The sequence below is a fragment of the Dama dama genome, chromosome 7, assembly GCF_033118175.1.
Source record: "Dama dama isolate Ldn47 chromosome 7, ASM3311817v1, whole genome shotgun sequence".
NCBI lineage: Eukaryota > Metazoa > Chordata > Mammalia > Artiodactyla > Cervidae > Dama > Dama dama.
The window spans coordinates 11,506,811-11,526,611 of record NC_083687.1 but is presented as its reverse complement, the minus strand read 5'-3'; the positions used below and the strand labels follow the sequence as shown (position 1 = coordinate 11,526,611).

The window sequence follows — 19,801 nt, the reverse complement described above, 5'->3', positions numbered from 1 at the left end:
AAAAGCATCTGTTTTGAAACCTCTTCTGGCCATCGGACTTCACAGAAGCAGGTCTATAATTCAAAAGGAAAAACTACCTGAGAAATGGATTGTTTAAAGGAGACTGAAAAGAAATCAGAATAAAGGCTTATTTCAGCTGAAAGGAAAACAAAGTTGGTTCACTCAGACAAGAAGAGCTGGGGTACAGAGAGAAACTCCCTTTAAGATGGGTCTTTCTGGAAACTCCCTGATGGTCACTGCTGGGGCCTGGGTTCAATCCCTGGGCAAGGAACTAAGAGTCTATGTAAGCTGCGAGGAGCAGCCAAAAAAGAAGCATCCTCCCAAGGTTACATAAAGCACCATCTCCAAATAAACTCACTTGTGTTTTCTAAATATCTGATATCTTAAGTAAAAGCACCACTGCTTCTATTTTTTCACAGGTGAGAAGAGCGAGTTTCCAATTTTTTTTTTAATTAATAAAATTTAAATCTCTGAGCTTTTTAAGTTTTTGCTGTGGCTGAAAAGAATCCCAATTAGAAGATCTGACTTTACACATGCAAAGCTGAAAGGTACAAGATGAACAAAAGCAGGGACAATAACAAAAAATTTTACTTTCTTTATCTTAGTAAGGACAAGCACTTAATAATGCCCTCCAAATTAATGTTACTAATCCAGTATCAGTGAATGTTCAATCAATGCTGATACTGGTACTATTATTCATGGGACATACCTTTGGAGCTGCTTTTCCAGGCACAGTAAAGGAAAAAACTGTTCTGCAGATAACACATCGAGTTCTCATTCAGCCCCAACAGAGGATGGACCCCATCCATGGAGACAGAGCCACAGCTTCAGGCTTGTGAGAATTACACGCAGCCTGACTCAAGTGTTAAACTCCTTGGCGCTATGAAGCTCAAGTGTTTTAAGATAGATTTTCCTTTCTCAGTAAATGAAGTCCAATATAGTTCTTCTCTTACTTCTGTTTTTATTTTTCATCTTAACTCATGACAGTACTCTTTAAAGACTCTGAGAGCCCAACATGAAAGTGCTGTGAAGCCAGTATGAAGGAGCTGGATGCTGTCACTGCCTAATACAGGCCAAGATCTCTTTGAAGTAGAACCCTGACTGTCCCAACAACTGTCAAAAAAGAGAAACAAATAAGTGGTTCTACTTGCTGCTTTTATCACTTTTCAATTGAGGCTATACATGTAGCATTTGCATGGCTGGTCAAAGGGAGAATCTCCTCCAAAGCAGAAGGATCCTGACCCAGAGCTCCCACCCAACTCCAAACACATAAAACCAAGGGATAAAATAAAACAAAAGAAACACTTGCATATACAGTTGAGCTCCAAACCAAAAAAAAAGAATATATACAGATGGCAGTACAGCAACTCAAAATCAGACCTGTGAATGGGAGCTTTAAATGCAATAACTAAGAAATCAATGACGAAACCTGATTATTCATTGCTTATACTAAAAAAAGTGTGACACCATGAAATATATTCAGAGTAACATGAGACTGAATAAGTAACAACTCACCTTGACACAGTTAGATTCTTATCTAGAGTCACACCATAAATAAAGCTGGTGGGAAAACACCACTCTTAGTAGGTGTAATTACAACCTAAAGAAATTTGGTTACTCAAGTCCCTAGAGTATCTTTTTAAGGCTTTCTAACTTATATGGCCAAGTATGGCCAGTAGAAATTTTTTAAAAAAAGTTAAAAGTCAGCTGAACTAATCCAGACTCAAAGATTATAATGCTTGATTTGCAGGTGACCAGAAGAACCAGCACAACTGGGGGCCTCTGGATAGAAACAGCAATCAACTACAATACACAGACACACAGCAAACACACCACTTCATTACAAATCAGTTCAGGGGCTTTACTCGGTAAAATTGTCAAAATCTAAATGTCTCAGAGCACATTTTAGAAAGGTTATTACTGAAGCACAAATATGCTTAAGTCTGTGCATTCATTATGATTATTCGCAAGAAACTCATTGGACACCTCTGAAGACTACTCGGAATGCAACCTGATCTGGAAACAGGTAAATAAGGGGAAAGAATCAAGCATTTAATCCATTTTTCCTGCACGAACTGTACCTCAGGGTAACGAAGCAGTTAATAACATGAGGTTTCTCTATAAAGTTTCTCTCCAGAAAGTATTCTGATCAATAAATGAAGATGGTAACATAAAAATGAAAACACCACCACTTTGCAAATTCTAAATCAGGGCTATAGACCATGATTGTCAATGGCTGCCAACATTGCAAAAAAAGAAGCCTCAACACAGGGACATACACGAAACCCACTAGGAAGAAATCCTGCCAGAAAATCTGAACCTGAATCAGACTAAACCAGGATCTGGTTTGCAGCTCACAGGAAACACAGGGAACAGATGAACACACTGAACGATACCTCAGAGATGCAATCGGCAAAACCCAGGCTCTGATAAACAGACAAATGAATTTTTTGTCAAAAATTGACAAAAACAATTTTTTTCTTCAACAAGTAAACTGGAATGAAAAAAATGACAGAGATGAAACCCAAAGGATTAAAGACAGTAATGAGACATTCCAACCAAATGCAATGCATAGACCTTGTATGAATGCAGATTTGAACAAACCAACCATATAAAATAAAATATTTTCAGGAATTCCCTGGCAGTCCATTAGTTAGCACTCTGCACTCACTGCCAAGGGCCTAAGTTCAATCCCTGGTTGGGGAACTAAGATCCCATAAGCCTCAAGTCAAAATAAATAAGTCAGTCTCTGGATTTCTGTATGTCTGAAATGTCCCACAATAAAAGCTAGAACAACAAATGGCAGAAACAAAATGGATTTTGTCTCGTTCTGCTTGGAGCATACTAATGGCCCTCTTCTAAACATTTTGCCTCTGAGAAAGGACCCAAGAGGCCCCAACCTGACTATTAAAAATTCTATGTCTGCACAAAGGTAACTTTCTAAACATAACTAGCATTTAGAAGCCATAGATCAGTACATTACGTTCCAATCAGAAGGACCCAGGAGATGTAAGGAGCCTAAGAATTATTATGAGTCCTCAAATTCAACTGCACATATGTGATTTTTGCAGTGGTTAAATACTCAAATTACATCTACTATCCTACTGAGAATATAAAATGTCATAAGCACCAGCATGCACAAAAACTTATCTGCAAGGATGTACATCACAGTGTTATTCCAACAGCAGAAAACTAACAGCAAACTCGTACCTAATGGCAGGGACGGGATTAAATAAATTACAGTTCATACACACTATGGAATACCACTTACCCATTTCAAATGAGGTTAAGGGGACTAGAAAATGATGGTAAAATGTTCGCAATATATTAAGGAGAAATCTGAGACAAAGTACGTACAGAACAATGTTTGGGGGAAAAAAAAGTGTGCATGGAAAAAAGACCAAAGTATGTTCATCAGAATTACAAGAGCTAATTTCTCTAGGTAATAGAACTATAGAGGATTTTCTTCTTTATGCTTTTTTGGCTAGCAATTTTTCTGTAATAAAGGTAGAGGTCCACAATTCCTCATCTACAATTCAGAAAACCAAAAAGTTCTGATAACACACTTTCAAAAGTTAGTGGCAAATTTGTTTAGATACAAAACTGACACGGAGCAGCTTCACGGTTATCCCATTTAGTGTGAATATTAACAGGTTTCACTGCAAAAATATAATGTTTCAGAGTGCTTCCCCAGAATCCAGCAGGGGGTCAGTATCACCCTCCCACAACCCCAAAATTCTGGATTCTAAGCCCCAAGATTTCAGACAAGTGATTGTGAGCCTATATCAGTTTGTAACTTTGCCACCATTACCTCATATTTGAAAATGCTGGGAGCCTCTGCTATCAATTACTATAAATCTTTAAATGGAAACATTAAAAAAAAAAAAAAAAAACCCACAGGATTATCATTCCCAATCTCTCAAAGGTGGCAAGCATTGGGCTCCCATCAAATGACTATAGCAGCCCAGGTTTACCAAGCCCTTGGCAAGTTCCAGGCATTATGTGTCTTAATATCTTAGCTCATGAGAGGCTGCTTCAGAAAGTAGGTACTATCTGGGCCCATTGTATTAGGTTGGCCAAAAGGTTCATTTGAGTGTTTCAGTAACATCTTACAGAAAAACCCAAGGAATCTTTTGGCCAACCCAATAAACATGGAGACACAGAGGCTCAGAGAGGTTATGTAATTTGCCTACCTCACCAGGCAGAGCTGGGTCTGAGCCTGACCCCCTAGCTACCATGCTGAAACTCTCACCAGTTAAGTAAGTCAGAAGGCAGCTCTACTTCTTGGAACATCTTCACTGTTTTTAATAGTGGTAATAACATCACAAGTAAAGCACAGACAACTGTTTTTAAAACTTTTTTGATTTGTAAACTAAACAAACTTGATCTACAAATTACTGAGAAAAGATAAATATGAAGCCATACCATATAATTTCTAGTATTACTACCACTAACTCTAACCTCACCAAAGTTATGTGAAGATGTTCTATGAATACAACAATATAATTTTCTATACCACAAAAAATCTCCCAGTAATCCTTTGGAAATCAGTGTGGGGAACATTTTCTGAGGGCTCTCCAAGACAGACCCAGTTCCTGCCCACAGGAGAGCCTGACATTTCCAAGAACAAACTCTCCACCATCTACTTTTGGGGTTTCTTTGGTGTCTCTGGGCTATAAAACCTAGTAATTTGCTTTCCCTACTGAAGAGTAGGGTAGAAATAGCCTTAACTTCCTTTTTGAAAACCAAAAGTCACAGCTGTTTGAGTGGACAAACCAAGGAGGGTGGGGTCCAGGGAAGAATCTTCTGAAGGGATTTTTCTGGCCAAAGACACAACTTTCACTGGGACCATAACCGCCCAGGAAAGTGAATATGCTGAAGCTGACTGGATACAAACCAAATTCTTCACAAGACTGTTTGACTGCTTCCGGACACTCAAAATTGAATTTCAACAAGAGAAGTAAGGAAAAGGGAGATCTCTGACTTACTAAACTTCTGTTAAATCCTTTTTTTACTACCAGGAGATGCCTTACTCAGTTTAAGAATTAGGCATGCTTGAGATGTTCGTAACCACACTCCAGTCATTCCCAGGCATGCCACCTTTTCTGTTTTGTTTTTTAACAGGGGAACCACATTCTGCTTTAGAGAAAGCAAAAATGTACAGTAATTTCAAAGGAAAGGAAAAAGGGCTGCTATGTCAATAAAACTATACTTAAATAAATATTTTAAGAAGTTCCTTAAAAATAATTTTTTTCCATTTATGTTTAATTGGAGGATAACTGCTTTACAATGTTGTATTGGTTTCCGCCGCATGACAATGTAAATCAGCCATAAGTACACATATGTCCCCTCCCTCTTGAATCTCGCTCCTACCTACTCCCATCCTGCCCCTCAAGGTGGTCACAGAGCACTGGGTTGACCTCCCTGTGTAAAAGTACACGCTCAGTTGCTAAGTCATGTCTGACTCTTTGCAACCCCGTGGACTGTAGCCCACCAGGCTTCTCTGTCCATAGGATTTCCCAGGCAATAATACTGGAGCGGGTTACCATTCCCTTCTCCAGGGGATTTTCCTGACCCAGGGATGGAACCTATGTTTCCTGTGTCTCCTCCATTGACAGGTGGATTCTTTACTGACTGAGCCACCTGGAAAGTCCCCACTGTGTAAAAACCATTTTTTAATTAAGAGGTTTAGTAGAATATCCAGAAAACTGCTCTAGCAGTAAACAGTTGTGGTTTTTCTGTTATTTTGTTTTTGCATTCTCTTAGAAGAGCAGGAACTTAGATCACACAAATCCATGAGTTCCTGCTTCTAAGCCCGCCCTTTCGACATCCTTACATGGTCAGCATTGCTCTCCTCCTCAGGATGTTAAAATCATCTAGCTCAAAATAGGCATATTCAAAAGAAATCCGAAAAAAGAAAAAAAGAAACCTGGCACAGAGGAGGGCAAAAGTAAAAGGGTCAACACGAAAAAACACTGTCATGTCACTACAATTTCCAAGCTACAGATCCATTCTCAGGGGTGAATAAAGGGCTGTTTCAATAGAATGTTGGGGTAGCAACTCTTTTTTTTGTTTGTTTTCAGTCTGAATTCCTTAAATAAATAGCAATAATCCTTTCTTAAAAGCAGTAACTCTGTCATATCTTCTGACATTTGGGGAGAACCAAATCCCAGACAAGAATACTGGAGTGGATTGAACCTGCATCTCCTGCTTGGCAGGCAGATTCTTAACTGCTGAGCCACCAGGGAAGCCCGAGGGTCACAGTATGTAAAGCAATAAACTGTGAAATCCAGACAGACAAAGTATGAGTGGATGCAGATAAGGGGTTCCAAAGTGGAAGCCTGAGAGATCCGTGTGCATTAGGGTCATTAGGGAGGGCTTTGAGAAGTTAAGTCCTAAGCCCAAGCAGTGTAAGAGAATAGGGATGGGGTGACAGAAGAGGTGTTCTGTAGCTTAAGAATAAACATGGAGCCTTTGTGGAATGGGGGTGGGGATGGAACTGCACCATAAACAGATGAGACAAACATACATGTGATCTGGAACATTTCTGTCCACTGCAGCAGTAAGCTCCTATTCCCAACAACTTTCCTTGGTCACTCAAAACAGCTGGACAAAATGTAGGTTGCAATTGACAGTACTGGTGGGATAGGATATGGCAGCTAATGCAAGGGCCAGATCTGAAGTTATGACTCCACGGGCTCTCATTAAATAACTCAGGGTCCTTGAGGTGGGGTGTGTAGGCATAGGAGATCTACCCTCTACTATTTCAAAACCTAAAAAGGGAAGACATGCTGACCTAGGGATTATCTAAATGCATGGTTTCATTTTCTCAGAAATCCTTCACTAGGCTGCAGCAGAGTCATGTCTAATTAATGACACACCTAGTCTAACTAGGGCCTGCAGGCCCTCTCTGCCCGTAGGAGTCACAGGGACAAGATGCCAGGGCAGCTCTGAGGCCATCTGCCACCCGGATAACAGATACAGGAGCAGGTCAGAAGGAGCAAGCTCTCTCATACAGGCCATCCACCCTCTACGACAGAAACTGGACATATCAGCATGAAGCCCAAAGTTAAAAAAAAAAAAATCAACCAAAATTTTCTAGTCTTGATTAACTATAGGGTGCTAAATTCTCAGCAAAATGTCAACAGTCCCTGAGTGAGAGAACTAAGAGTAACCTAACCTGTCCTTGAAGGCAGGAGATATGTGAGAGTTTCTCACTTCAGCAGGATATACTGGAGAATAAGGTACCTCTGGTACACAGACAAATGCTGTAGCCTTCAAAGCATAAGAGACAGGCACCTCCAAACCTACCGGTCTTTCTCTCATCTCACAGACATCAGAAGTGCAGAAATATCTAAGTAATCCAGGTAAAATTCCAAACCCGAATTATGCATTCAAAGTACATTTATTGAACACCTGTGTCAGGCACTGATACAAGAATCAGAAAAATAAAGAAAGACTAAATCACTCTGAAAGATGGAAGTACAGCTATCCATTATTTCCTTTTATCATACCCAACCACTTAAAGCTCTGGGCAGAAAGTTCTTCTAGTGACCCACTAGCACCAAACAAGTCTCCTTTGCCACCTCTGTGCCCCTGACAAGGGTGGGCCCACCTGGAATGCTCTCACAGTGCTTCACCTACCCAAATCCTCACATCCTTCACATCAGCTCAAGTCCACCTCCTCTTCTCCATCTCATCCCATCCCAAAGTAATGTCTCATTTTTTGAACTACTAACAGTGAGTACCACCATCAGTTTATCTAGAAATGTGTCATTCCCTAATTAATACTTGTATTTATTCAACAAATACTGAGTACTAATTATGTGACAGCATTGTCCTAGGGAGCTGTAGAAATTGCCACAAATGGTACTGATTTTTGCCTCCCCAAAAGAACTCCCTGGGAGCATTCTTCTCTTACACGGCTTTTTAATATCTTCCTGTATAGGCCTGGCTTTGTACTCAGTGCTTAATACCTAACAATTTAATAGAGCCTTAGGCTTCTTTGGTCCAAGCTCACTCAAACTGAAGTTACATAAACTAATGGGGAACAAAAGCAAACGAAGCCATTTCTAAGTGAACTTCCACTTCTTAAAAACCTCAAAAGAACAAGGAAGGAAAAGAAAACCGGCTATGAAAGTGCTGCTGAAACATCACATTTTACTCACACTAACAAAGCACCTCCAATTCCCCCTCCAAGCCACACAAAAAACGACCTTTTCCTCTCAATCCTTACAGCTCCAGATTCAAGTGTTTATTTTAACAACAGACCTTGGAAAAGTTTAAAGCACTCCTCAGTGTCCTAGACAAGTCTTTCCAACGCTTTATTTTTTGATGAATAAACCCCCTGATGAATCCTGCATCTGCCACTTAACAGACAAATCCAGCGAGGTTCACTACAAGGAACTGGAATTTAAGCTTCAAGCACAAGAGGAGCTCAAAGAAGAACACTTTGAACGTGATAAACCTAGAGACGATTTTAATATAAACAACAAAAGCCACGTCCTGCAGAGCCTGGTGGAAGGTTCCAAGTTCCCCAAAGAATGGAATCGAGAGCATTTCCTCCAGGGGAACCGCGAGATTCTGCAAGGCGTGGGAGTTTCTGCAGGAGATGAGGGAGATTCAAAATATACTTATTTTTCCCCCTAAAGTGGCTTGTGAGATACAACACCTGGCACTCGACGGTGAAGCCCGGGCTATGCCATGCGGCGGAGGCTGCACCTGGGCACTCCCACCATTCTTCGCAGCCGGGTCAGGACAGGAGACGAGGAGAGTCCGACGCCGCGCGGACCCGCACCGGCGCCCCTCGCCCCTCGGGCCGCCTGCCCTCGCCCCGGGAAACCTAGCAAACCCAGCCAGCCAGGGTCTCCGGATCCCCGATCTCTCCGGGGATCCAGGAGACGGGCGGGGGACGGGGGGTCTCCAAGCAGCTACCCGGACCCGGAGCGTTACCCACCTGAGCAGACTGGACAGGGCATGGCTCGAGGAGCCAAGACCGCCGCCGCCGCCTCCAGAGCCGCCGCCGCCGCCGCTACCGCCTCCAGAGCCGCCGCCGCCGCCGCCGCCCCCGAAGCCTGAGGAGAGCCGCTTCCCGGACAGCAGCTTCTCCACGGCCGGGAGGTGTCCGGTGCGGGCCGCCTCCAGCAGCTCCTGCTCCTTCCCCATCCCCAGGGCCGCCGCCCCCTGGACCCCGTTCCCTGCGCCGCCGCCGAGCCCGTTCTGGCTCCCAAACTTTCCGTCTCCGGGCAACGCACCCCCCGAGCCGGCCGGGGACACCACCCCCCTCCCCCCGCCTTGTCCCTCAGGGGCGCGTCACTTCCGGGATCCGGCGTCACGCGTCACCGCGCCCCCGCGCCCCGCCCCCGTGCCCACCTAGCTGGGCGGGGCCGCGCGGGCCGGCGCAGGTGGCTGCGGTCTGCGCCGAGGGGACCCGGCCGCACCCTGATAAGCCTTCCCGGCAGAGAGGGCTGCGTCGTGGGGTCACCCGCTGTACAAGTGGAAGGTGACGAGCGCGGTCCACCTGTCCGCGCCCCCCGAAGTGCGCTCCTTCTCCTGATGTTTTGGGAACTTGCAGGACAGAAAATACGGTAATTCATCCAGGCAGTGTAGAAACAAAGAGAGAAGTGTGGTAACGCGCACCCATATTTGCAAGTCCATTCTCTCTGCACCATAAATATGTCATGGCTGTGGGAACCTAGTGATAAAAGATGTGAATATAGTGCCCTCCTCCGCACCTCATGAGGAAAGAGGAGAATTTTAAAAGGGAAATAACCCCTCTTCATGCTCCCAATCCTTGAAATGATTCGTTAAAGCGAAACATTCAAAGGAAAAACTTCCCTTCCTTTAGGATTTGTTTCCTCTTAGAATTTTTTTTTTTTTAACCGCCCTTCCCCTCGCCCCACCATGGAGGACCTTAGCTCCCCCATCGAACCATCGCCCCTTGCAGTGGAAACGCAGAGTTCTAACAACTGAAAGGCCAGGGAAGCCCCTGTTTCCTCTTAATTTCGACGGATATTAACCAAACTGACATTAAAGGTCAGATTTGTAAAACCTACTCTGAGCTTGAGTACTGGTGAACTGGGAAACATGCACTTAGGTAGAAACTGCCTGTTTTGTTTCTGGTACTAGGACTGTTCTGGCTCGAAGTAGTTGTGGAGTTAGTAATCAAATTGGACAAATTCAGTTCAAGCTGTACGACTGTTTTTTTAGGTACTTGAGGAACAAAAGAGAAATGCTGACAATTACATGTTAACACAAGCCTCTGTCCAACTGAACGCGTACGAGGTTGAGTTCCTGTCGGCGTTTGCCCGGGAGCTGCTTCCCACAAGGGCAAACAACGGATGGAGTTTTCTCCTGTCCGCAAACTTTCCTCTGAGGAAAACAGATTAGGAAGGCGTTAACAGGTTGTGCTTTGAGAAGGACGGAAAGGAAAAAGGAGCCCTTCAGTAAACAACAAAGCCCTCCTTTACAAATGCTGGCTTCTCAAGGTGGAAAATCCACAAACTGATTTCTGTACCCTCAACTTTCCCTATCCGCACCAACAAATAAGAAGTAAGACGAAGCCCTGCAACCCTCTGGGCGCGTCTCTAAATGACCACTCGGAGCAGCGGTCTTGGTGATGTCATCGCTGCGCGACGACCGGAAGTAAGCTGCGGGGCCGCGGGGCTGCGCGGCGTCCTGAGCTCTGGAGTTTTGACTGCGGCGCGATCTCTTCTCCCGGGTTCTAGCCGATATGGATAATGCCTGCGAATCGCCCACGGAAAAAGGTGGAGAGACCGGGGAATCAGACGAGCCGACGGGGGCTCCTGGGGGCTCCAGGGTTACAGATACGGACGGAATCCCGGAGGAAACGGACGGTGACGGCGACGGGGAATTGAAAGAGGCCGCCGCTGAAGAAGGCGAGGTAGGGAGAGATGTGTCGATGAGGCCGGAGTAGCTTATGTCACTGCCCGCCCGACAGGCCTCCTGTTTGGTCCCTCCCAAGCTAAGACAGTCGAGCTCACCATAACCGTTTAGATCTGCAATCGCAGAGTTGGGGTAAGAAAGAAAAGGAAACCTTAGAGCCGTCTGAGTTCCACAAACTCAACCATTAGGTCAGTATTTTTAATCACTGCCCTTAGGCGTTAAAGCTGCTTCAAAGAGGGGACTTCTCTAGCGGTCCAGTGGTCAAGACTTCACCTTCCAATGCAGGCTGTGCGGGTTTCATCCCTCGTGGGGGAGCGAAGATCCCATATGCCTCGCAGCCAAAAAAACCAATACATTAAACAGAAGCAATAATGTAACAAATTCAATGAAGACTTTAAAAAGCCACTGCTAAGGGAATTTCAAATAGCCCCTTGGTTTTCCTAGTGAGGAAATTGGGGTCGATGCCAATCGACATTGAAACGGAGGGCAAGAGCTAGAACCCAGGATTCCTAGTACCCCTTTCACCTCAATATGATTTCTGAGTTACTGCTTAAGCATAACTTTCTCATTGTAGGCTGAGTCGTTAAAGGGAGACTTTGAGGTAGTAATTTAGTCATGTTCTCCTCCTCTTGGTACATTTAACTGCTACCAGTGACCTGGGTACTAATGTCCAAGGGTTTCTATAGCACCAAAATCCCAAGTGTTCAGCAGTGTTGCTTCTCTGAGTATCAGTCAGAAGATCAGAATCTTAGAGCCTTAGGTAGGTTCCATTTCTAAAAATAGAGTCTTGAGGTCTTGGAACTGTAATTCCTGTTTGAATTTCAGTGTGAGCTTATGGGAGAAGACATTGGCTAAATGGAAACTGCCTTTCAGATCATAAAGTTGCATCAAAATATATAAAATTAAGAACTTTAAGAAAAATGTGACAAAATTACCTTAAGAAGGAGCTTTAAAAACAGATCTCAAGGACAGAAAGGATTTGAGTAATAATTAGCTTAGCTCAGTAAAGAGCTCACTGTATAAAGAAATGTGCATGTAGAAGATAAAAAATTTTTGATGCTTCTGAAACACTTTTTTAAATGGATCATATACCAGACCACAAAGAAAAGCATAAATTCTTAAAAGTAAAAAATCATAACATCATATTCTGTTAGTACAGTGCAATAGAACCTGAAATTAACAACACAGAATTTCTCCCACTCCCTCCAAAAGACTAACACCTGGACATTTTAAACTAATTTTTAAATAGCTTTGGATTAAAGAAATTAACATCAAATCCTATTGGATTTGACCAAAATTTTATTTAAAGAAAAATTCACTGTCTTACATATTTTTACAAACAGAGATATTGAAAATAAGCACCCACCTCAAGAAACCAGAAAAAGAACAAGATAAACCAGAAGAATGTAAAAGCAAGGAGTTAATAGGGATAAAAATGGATATTAATGAGTTAGTGCTTTAAAAACTGTAAGAAACAATAAAATTAAGACCTTATTTGCAGTGTTTATAGGCACTGATTTGGAGATCTTTAAGCTTTAAGAAAATTTAATGTTCAAGTTTAGACTAAGTAATTTTGGAAAATTCAAGATAAATGGCTCATTTCCAAGGATAATCTAAATTATCAAAATTGAAGCACAAAATGTTTAGAAAATTTGTATGTATCAGTAACCAGAGAAGAAGTTGAAAAAGTTGTTAAAAGATTTACTGCCTTCACTCTCACCTACTTCTCATATTCCCATATGAATTTAAATGTGAGTTCCTCTTTAAGGAAAACAGAAGTCAAATCTCATTAATGCAGTTTGTCATATGCTTAGATTCTATGTTAAGTTGGAGGGGATGAAGTTTGGATTTTGAGGGTTGTTTTGCTGTCTTTATTAAACATATGTGAGTAAAACAGTGTTAAATGTTTATGCAAAGAGGGATAAATAATAAGAGACAAACTTCAAAAAATGTTCAGTCTAGGGAATTCCAATGGTTAGGACTCTACACTCACTGCAAGGGGCCCAGTTTCAATCCCAGGTCAGGAAACTAAGATCCCACAAGCTACACAGCAAGGCTAAAAAAAAGTTCTCAGTCTAGTAATGGGAAATAAATATTTGCATGATACAGTAGAATGGAAAAGAAGAAAAGAGCACTACGTGTGGGAGAAGCTCACTTAAAAGTTCCAAATTCAAAGAAACACTGCTTTGATGAGAAGGTACCCTTTTTAAAATATTCTTTCCACATGGAATCATCACTGATAAAGAAATCTATAGGTTTAGACAAAGAAGAGCTGGCTGTATAGAGAGGAGTTTTCTTATATTCCCCTCTAAAGATTGAGGTCAGTGACTTCCCTGGTGGTCCAGTGATTGAAAATCTGCCTTGCAACCCAGGGGATGTGGGTTCCATCCCTGGTTGGGGATAAGATCCCACATGTGTGGGAGCAACCACGCCCACGTGCCACAACTCCTGAAGCCTGCATGCCCTGGAGCCCTTGCGCCACAACTAGGGAGTCTGCACCACGTGAAAGATTCCCCAAGCCGCAACTAAGACCCAAGGCAGCCAAATAAATAAAGAATGAGGTCAGAAGAGGGGGCTCAAGAGGAGTGTGGTTTTCATGATCCTTGGCGTTTCTGTGCCCATGAAAACAGATACTGAAACTAGGATCATAGGTAACCTGGAAAACTGGATTATTTAGCAGCTTTTCTTTCCCCGGACTGGGCTGTAAACTCCTTTAGTAGAGATAGGATATCTTATCTTTGATGGTACAGCCAATGCCTGGAACCAAAAAACTACAGAAATAAGAGAATTTGTTTTGTTGTAATGAACGATTTCTTTCTTTACCCAAGTCTGTAAAGTAGGCCGTATATATTAAAGGGTTTCTTTTGTCTTCTTAGCTCAAGAGTCAGGATATCGCGGATTTAACAGCAGTTGAAAGGGAAGACTCATTACTTACTCCTGCAGCCAAAAAACTCAAAATAGATACCAAAGAGAAGAAAGAGAAGAAGCAGAAAGTGGATGAAGATGAGATTCAAAAGATGCAGTATGTCAGTTTTCTCATCTCTCCCTTTTCAAGGCTCTAAACTGACCATGTAGTTAATACATTTTTCTTGGCCTTAAAATGTTTTACTTTTTTAAACTCAAAAGAAACTAAGGTAATTAATATATCAATATTATGTTATTGTATTGAAAATATAAATAAGTAAAAAGAAAAATATCACTTTGAGTTCAGTTCAGTCACTCAGTCATGTCCGACTCTTTGCGACCCCATGGACTGCAGCACGCCAGGCCTCCCTGTCCATCACCAACTCCTGGAGTTTACTCAAACTCAATCCAGTGAGTCGGTGATGCCATCAACCATCTCAGCCTCTGTTGTCCCCTTCTCCCGCCTTCAATCTTTCCCAGAATCACGGTCTTTTCAAATGAGATAGTTCTTTGCATCAGGTGACCAAAGTATTGGAGTTTCAGCTTCAGCATCAGTCCTTCCAATGAATATTCAGGACTGATTTCCTTTAGGATGGACTGGTTAGATCTCCTTGCAGTCCAAGGGACTCTCAAGAGTATTCTCCAACACCACAGTTCAAAAGCATCAATTCTTTGGCACTCAGCTTTTCTTATAGTCCAACTCTTACATCCATACATGACTGCTGGAAAAACCATAGCCTTGACTAGACAGACCTGTGTTGGCAAAATAATATCTCTGCTTTTTAATATGTTGTCTAGGTTGGTCATAACTTTTCTTCCAAGGAGTGAGTGTCTTTTAATTTCATGGCTGCAGTCACCATCTGCAGTGATTTTGGAGCCCAAGAAAATAAAGCCTGTCACTGTTTCCATTGTTTCCCCATCTGTTTGCCATCAAGTGATGGGACCAGATGCTAAGATCTTAGTTTTCTGAATGTTGAGTTTTAAGCCAACTTTTTCACTCTCCTCTTTCACTTTCATCAAGAGGCTCTTTAGTTCTTCTTCACTTTCTGCCATAAGGGTGGTGATATCTGCATATCTGAGGTTATTGATATTTCTCCCGGCAATCTTGATTTCAGCTTGTGCTTCTTCCAGCCGAGCATTTCTCATGATGTGCTCTGCATATAAGTTAAATAAGCAGGGTGATAATAAACAGCCTTGATGTACTCCTTTCCCTATTTGGAACCAGTCCGTTGTTCCATGTCCAGTTCTAACTGTTGCTTCCTGACCTGCATAGAGATTTCTCAAGAGGCAGGTCAGGTGGTCTGGTATTCCCATCTCTTTAAGAATTTTCTACAGTTTATTGTGATCCACACAGTGAAAGGCTTTGGCATAGTCAATAAAGCAGAAATAGATGTTTTTCTGGAACTCCCTTGCTTTTTCGATGATCCAATGGATGTTGGCAATTTGATCTCTGGTTCCTCTGCCTTTTCTAAAACCAGCTTGAACAACTGGAATTTCACAGTTCACGTACTTTTGAAGCCTGGCTTGGAGAATTTCAAGCATCACTTTACTAGCCTGTGAGATGATTGCAATTGTGTGGTAATTTGAGCATTCTTTGGCATTGCCTTTCTTAGAGATTGGAATGAAAACTGACCTTTTCCAGTCCTGTGGCCACTGCTGAGTTTTCCACATTTTCTGGCATATTGAGTGCAGCAGTTTCATAGCATCATACTTTAGGATATGAAAGTATCACTTTACCACCAGAATAAACACTGTTAACATTTTGACGTATATTCACCAAAATATTTTCTTTACATATATTTATCTGTAAATGAAATTAAGTTCAAAGATGTTAAATACTGTTTGTAACCTGTTTTCCATATTATATATGGTGAATGTCTTCCATGTCAACAATTATACATCTAGGTCGCAATTTTCTTCAAAATGTAAATAGCTTCATTATGTTTTCTGATTGTAAAAATAGTATGCTGCTACTAAGTCGCTTCAGTCATGTGAGTTCACTGCAAATAATTCAGAAAATACAGAAAAATAGAAAAAATAATTACTTACAATCCCACCACCTGGAGTTTACCCAGGGCATATGTTTGTGTATATACCTTTTCAGATACAAGTTTAATGTTTGATATATATATACATATTTTCAGGTCAGTAACTATGCCCATAAATTGTCGTTTGTAACAGCTGCATTGTATTCTGTTATGTGGATGAACCATAATATAATCCATCTCTGCAGTTGTTTTGTTTTGTTTTCTTGTCGGGTTTTAGTGGCATTTTTTTTTTTTTTTTTATTTTTATTAGTTAGAAGCTAATTACTGTTTTGTTTTTCTTTTGACATTATGATCAACATCTTTGAGCATATCTTTGCATACTTGTCTGTATACTTCCTAAAATAAACTCCTGGAAGTGTAATTGGTAGTTTAAACAATAGGAACATTTTCAAAGGATTTTCATTTGTATTTTCAGATTCCGCAAAAAGGTTGTTCCACCTACACTCTACCAGCATGTATGAATTTGTGTCTTCCTATCCTCACTAACACCATGCTTTTTTAATACTTCTTTTTTTTTTTTCCATTTATTTTTATTAGTTAGAGGCTAATTACTTTACAATATTGTAGTGGTTTTTGTCATACATTGACATGAATCAGCCATGGATTTACATGTATTCCCCATCCCGATCCCCCCTCCCACCTCCCTCTCCACCCGATCCCTCTGGGTCTTCCCAGTGCACCAGCCCTGAGCGCTTGTCTCATGCATCCAACCTGGGCTGGTGCTCTGTTTCACCCTAGATAATACACATGTTTCGATGCTGTTCTCTCGAAACATCCCACCCTCGCCTTCTCCCACAGAATCCCAAAGTCTGTTCTGTACATGTGTCTCTTTTTCTGTTTTGCATATAGGGTTATTGTTATCATCTTTCTAAATTCCATATATATGTGTTAGTATACTGTAATGGTCTTTATCTTTCTGGCTTACTTCACTCTGTATAATGGGCTCCAGTTTCATCCATCTCATTAGAACTGATTCAAATGAATTCTTTTTAATGGCTGAGTAATATTCCATGGTGTATATGTACCACAGCTTCCTTATCCATTTGTCTGCTGATGGGCATCTAGGTTGCTTCCATGTCCTGGCTGTTATAAACAGTGCTGTGATGAACATTGGGGTGCACGTGTCTCTTTCAGATCTGGTTTCCTCGGTGTGTATGCCCAGAAGTGGGATTGCTGGGTCATATGGCAGTTCTATTTCCAGTTTCTTAAGAAATCTCCACACTGTTCTCCATAGCGGCTGTACTAGTTTGCATTCCCACCAACAGTGTTAAGAGGGTTCCCTTTTCTCCACACCCTCTCCAGCATTTATTGCTTGTAGACTTTTGGATAGCAGCCATCCTGACTGGCGTGAAATGGTACCTCATTGTGGTTTTGATTTGCATTTCTCTGATAATGAGTGATGTTGAGCATCTTTTCATGTGTTTGTTAGCCATCTGTATGTCTTCTTTGGAGAAATGTCTGTTTAGTTCTTTGGCCCATTTTTTGATTGGGTCATTTATTTTTCTGGAATTGAGCTGTAGGAGTTGCTTGTATATTTTTGAGATTAATCCTTTGTCTGCTGCTTCGTTTGCTATTATTTTCCCCCAATCTGAGGGCTGTCTTTTCACCTTGCTTAGTTTCCTTTGTTGTGCAAAAGCTTTTAAGTTTCATTAGGTCCCATTTGTTTATTTTTGCTTTTATTTCCAATATTCTGGGAGGTGGGTCATAGAGGATCCTGCTTTTAATACTTCTTTATCTGTTTTTTGAAAAATGTTTATCATGTGAAATGTAGTGAGGTAGCATTATGGGGAGAGAGAGCCTACTGCTGAAAACATAATCTATATACTGTGATTCAGTAACCCAACATTGTTGTTTTTGTTCTTAGTGAAGTAAGAAAGGAACTTATGTTTCACCTGTTGTCGAGTAATAGAAATACTTTCTCTTCATTCCTCATAAATACTAAGCCTAATACTATTGGTCCCTTGAAAAATTAATTTTTTAAATGTCTGATACTTGGTTTTATTGACATAATAATATGTATATCTTAAGTATTCATTGTTATAAGTGAACTTAATTACCTGAATCTTTGTCTAGAATCCTGGTTTCTTCTTTTTCTGAGGAGCAGCTGAACCGTTATGAAATGTATCGCCGGTCAGCTTTCCCTAAAGCAGCCATTAAAAGGGTAAGGATGGACTATCACACTCATTTCCATAAGCCATGAGAAGTGTTAGGCAAGTTGGTGGAACATTTAGGCAGGAAAATAAAAATACATGCCCCTCAATAATCTGACCAGTTGTAGTTTTATATTCTCGACAAATACATCTGAAGCCTTGTTTTACTGGCGTCAATTTCAACATCAAGCCTTTAGTGAACTCTTTTAGTGCGGAGCTCTTATGGGTGTTATGTTCCAAAGCCAGTCCTTGACTCCCTTAATCACAGTCTTTTGTCCTTCTTTCAAGCTGATCCAGTCCATCACAGGCACCTCTGTGTCTCAGAATGTTGTTATTGCTATGTCTGGTATTTCCAAAGTTTTCGTCGGGGAGGTGGTAGAAGAAGGTGAGTGGTATTGGTCTAAATATTGGATTGAATCTGTGGTGGTCTTATTTCCGAGAATATATATACTGAGGGACTTATGAGGTCCCAGGGGTAGTTTCCATTTACACTGGAAGTTGGCCAAGGCAAGAGCCTTATATTCAGGAGAGCATGTATTGAAGACATTATTCCTTGAAAGTTTCAATACCAGGTCTGGAAACACCTAGGAAATCTCCCTTCCTGATTCTTATCCTCAGCCAAGGGTGACAGAAGTAGACTGTATTTTTCTCCAATGGATTTTGTTCATTTCTGCTCCCAAAAGTAGAGATACGAACAAAGTCATCACTGGGGCTGACCAGTGTGGTATGGTGAGTAGTTGTCCCTGAGGTTATGATCCCCTGGGAACTGCTCCCTGTCCATCAAGTAATGAACCTGCTGCTACTCACTGCTAATTTCTAGCTGGTGAAGTCTTTCTTCTTTCAAGGAGAAGCTGTGTTTTAAACTGTTGCCTGCGATAAAGCCTGATGTGGGATATCATGCTAAAGCTAAATGATACATTTTATAGCATTCTCTGAAGAAGGGAAATTATCTTGGTTTATTTTTTTAGCACCTTTAAGAGGAATTAATGAGAATTACAGGACTTGAAAGGACTGTGATGAGTAAGCGCTTGTGTGATAACGAAACTCTTCTCCTTGTCCTCTGTTTAGCACTGGATGTGTGTGAGAAGTGGGGAGAAATGCCACCACTACAACCCAAACACATGAGGGAGGCTGTTCGGAGGTTAAAGTCGAAGGGGCAAATTCCCAACTCAAAGCACAAAAAAATCATCTTCTTCTAGACCAAAGTCCAGCAGGGCCCGGTACTGAAGGAAGAAGTCCTGCTTCCGGACTTGCTGTTGCACGAGATTCCCCGCACTGGTGCTTCAGTATCTCAGTCCTCCAAGGATTCCATGATTTTAATGTCTTTCTCAAAATTGATAATTCATTACACCTAGAAGAAGGCATGTACCCTGTTTCATACTTGCCTTGACTAAATATCGGGACCTCTGAGGGCATCTGAGGCATTTAATTGTTACTGGCTAGTTGTAAGAAGAAAGGTTGGTGCACCTTAAGCATCTTCTGGACAGGAATGCTGCTTTCAGAAAGAAAACCTGTTCAAGACGGTTTGACGGTTTCACATTGAAGCCTGAAGTTGTTATGACTTAGGTTGTTTCTTTACATCTGGTTTTAAGTAAATGAAACAACCAGAAACTTGACTTGTGATACTCTACCATGAAGGACACGGTGACAGCAGAAGCAGTGGAACAGTTTGTCCCTGTAAATGTTTAAGATTCTTCTATGAATTTTGGTGAATGATTAATAAAACTGTTTTCCAACTTGCCGTGTGTGTTTTCTTTTTCTAGCTGGTTGGAATGGGGAGAAGTTTGCTGGTGT

At 41.6% G+C, this 19,801-nt stretch overlaps 2 protein-coding genes across 8 annotated transcripts in view; one reads left to right on the top strand and one right to left on the bottom strand.

Annotated features, from left to right (window-relative positions):
• The window catches only part of ANKS1A (ankyrin repeat and sterile alpha motif domain containing 1A), a 166,563-nt gene extending 157,253 nt beyond the window's left edge, over positions 1-9,310 (bottom strand). For 3 of the 7 annotated variants that reach the window (XM_061146500.1, XM_061146499.1, XM_061146501.1), the window contains exon 1: positions 8,957-9,298. In XM_061146500.1, coding sequence (XP_061002483.1) covers positions 8,957-9,165 — 209 coding nt within the window. In that variant the 5' untranslated portion in view covers positions 9,166-9,298. Of the gene's footprint in view, positions 1-8,956 lie in introns of all 7 variants that reach the window. The other 4 variants (XM_061146496.1, XM_061146498.1, XM_061146495.1 and 1 more) reach the window with 2 other exon arrangements.
• A 1,320-nt stretch (positions 9,311-10,630) lies between these two features.
• On the top strand, positions 10,631-19,748 carry TAF11 (TATA-box binding protein associated factor 11). The gene is made up of 5 exons (XM_061146492.1): positions 10,631-10,903; positions 13,782-13,927; positions 17,931-18,018; positions 18,296-18,392; positions 19,076-19,748. The coding sequence occupies exons 1-5, from the start codon at positions 10,733-10,735 to the stop codon at positions 19,204-19,206; spliced, it is 633 nt and encodes a 210-aa protein (XP_061002475.1). The 5' UTR covers positions 10,631-10,732; the 3' UTR covers positions 19,207-19,748.
• The last annotated feature ends 53 nt before the right edge of the window (positions 19,749-19,801 follow it).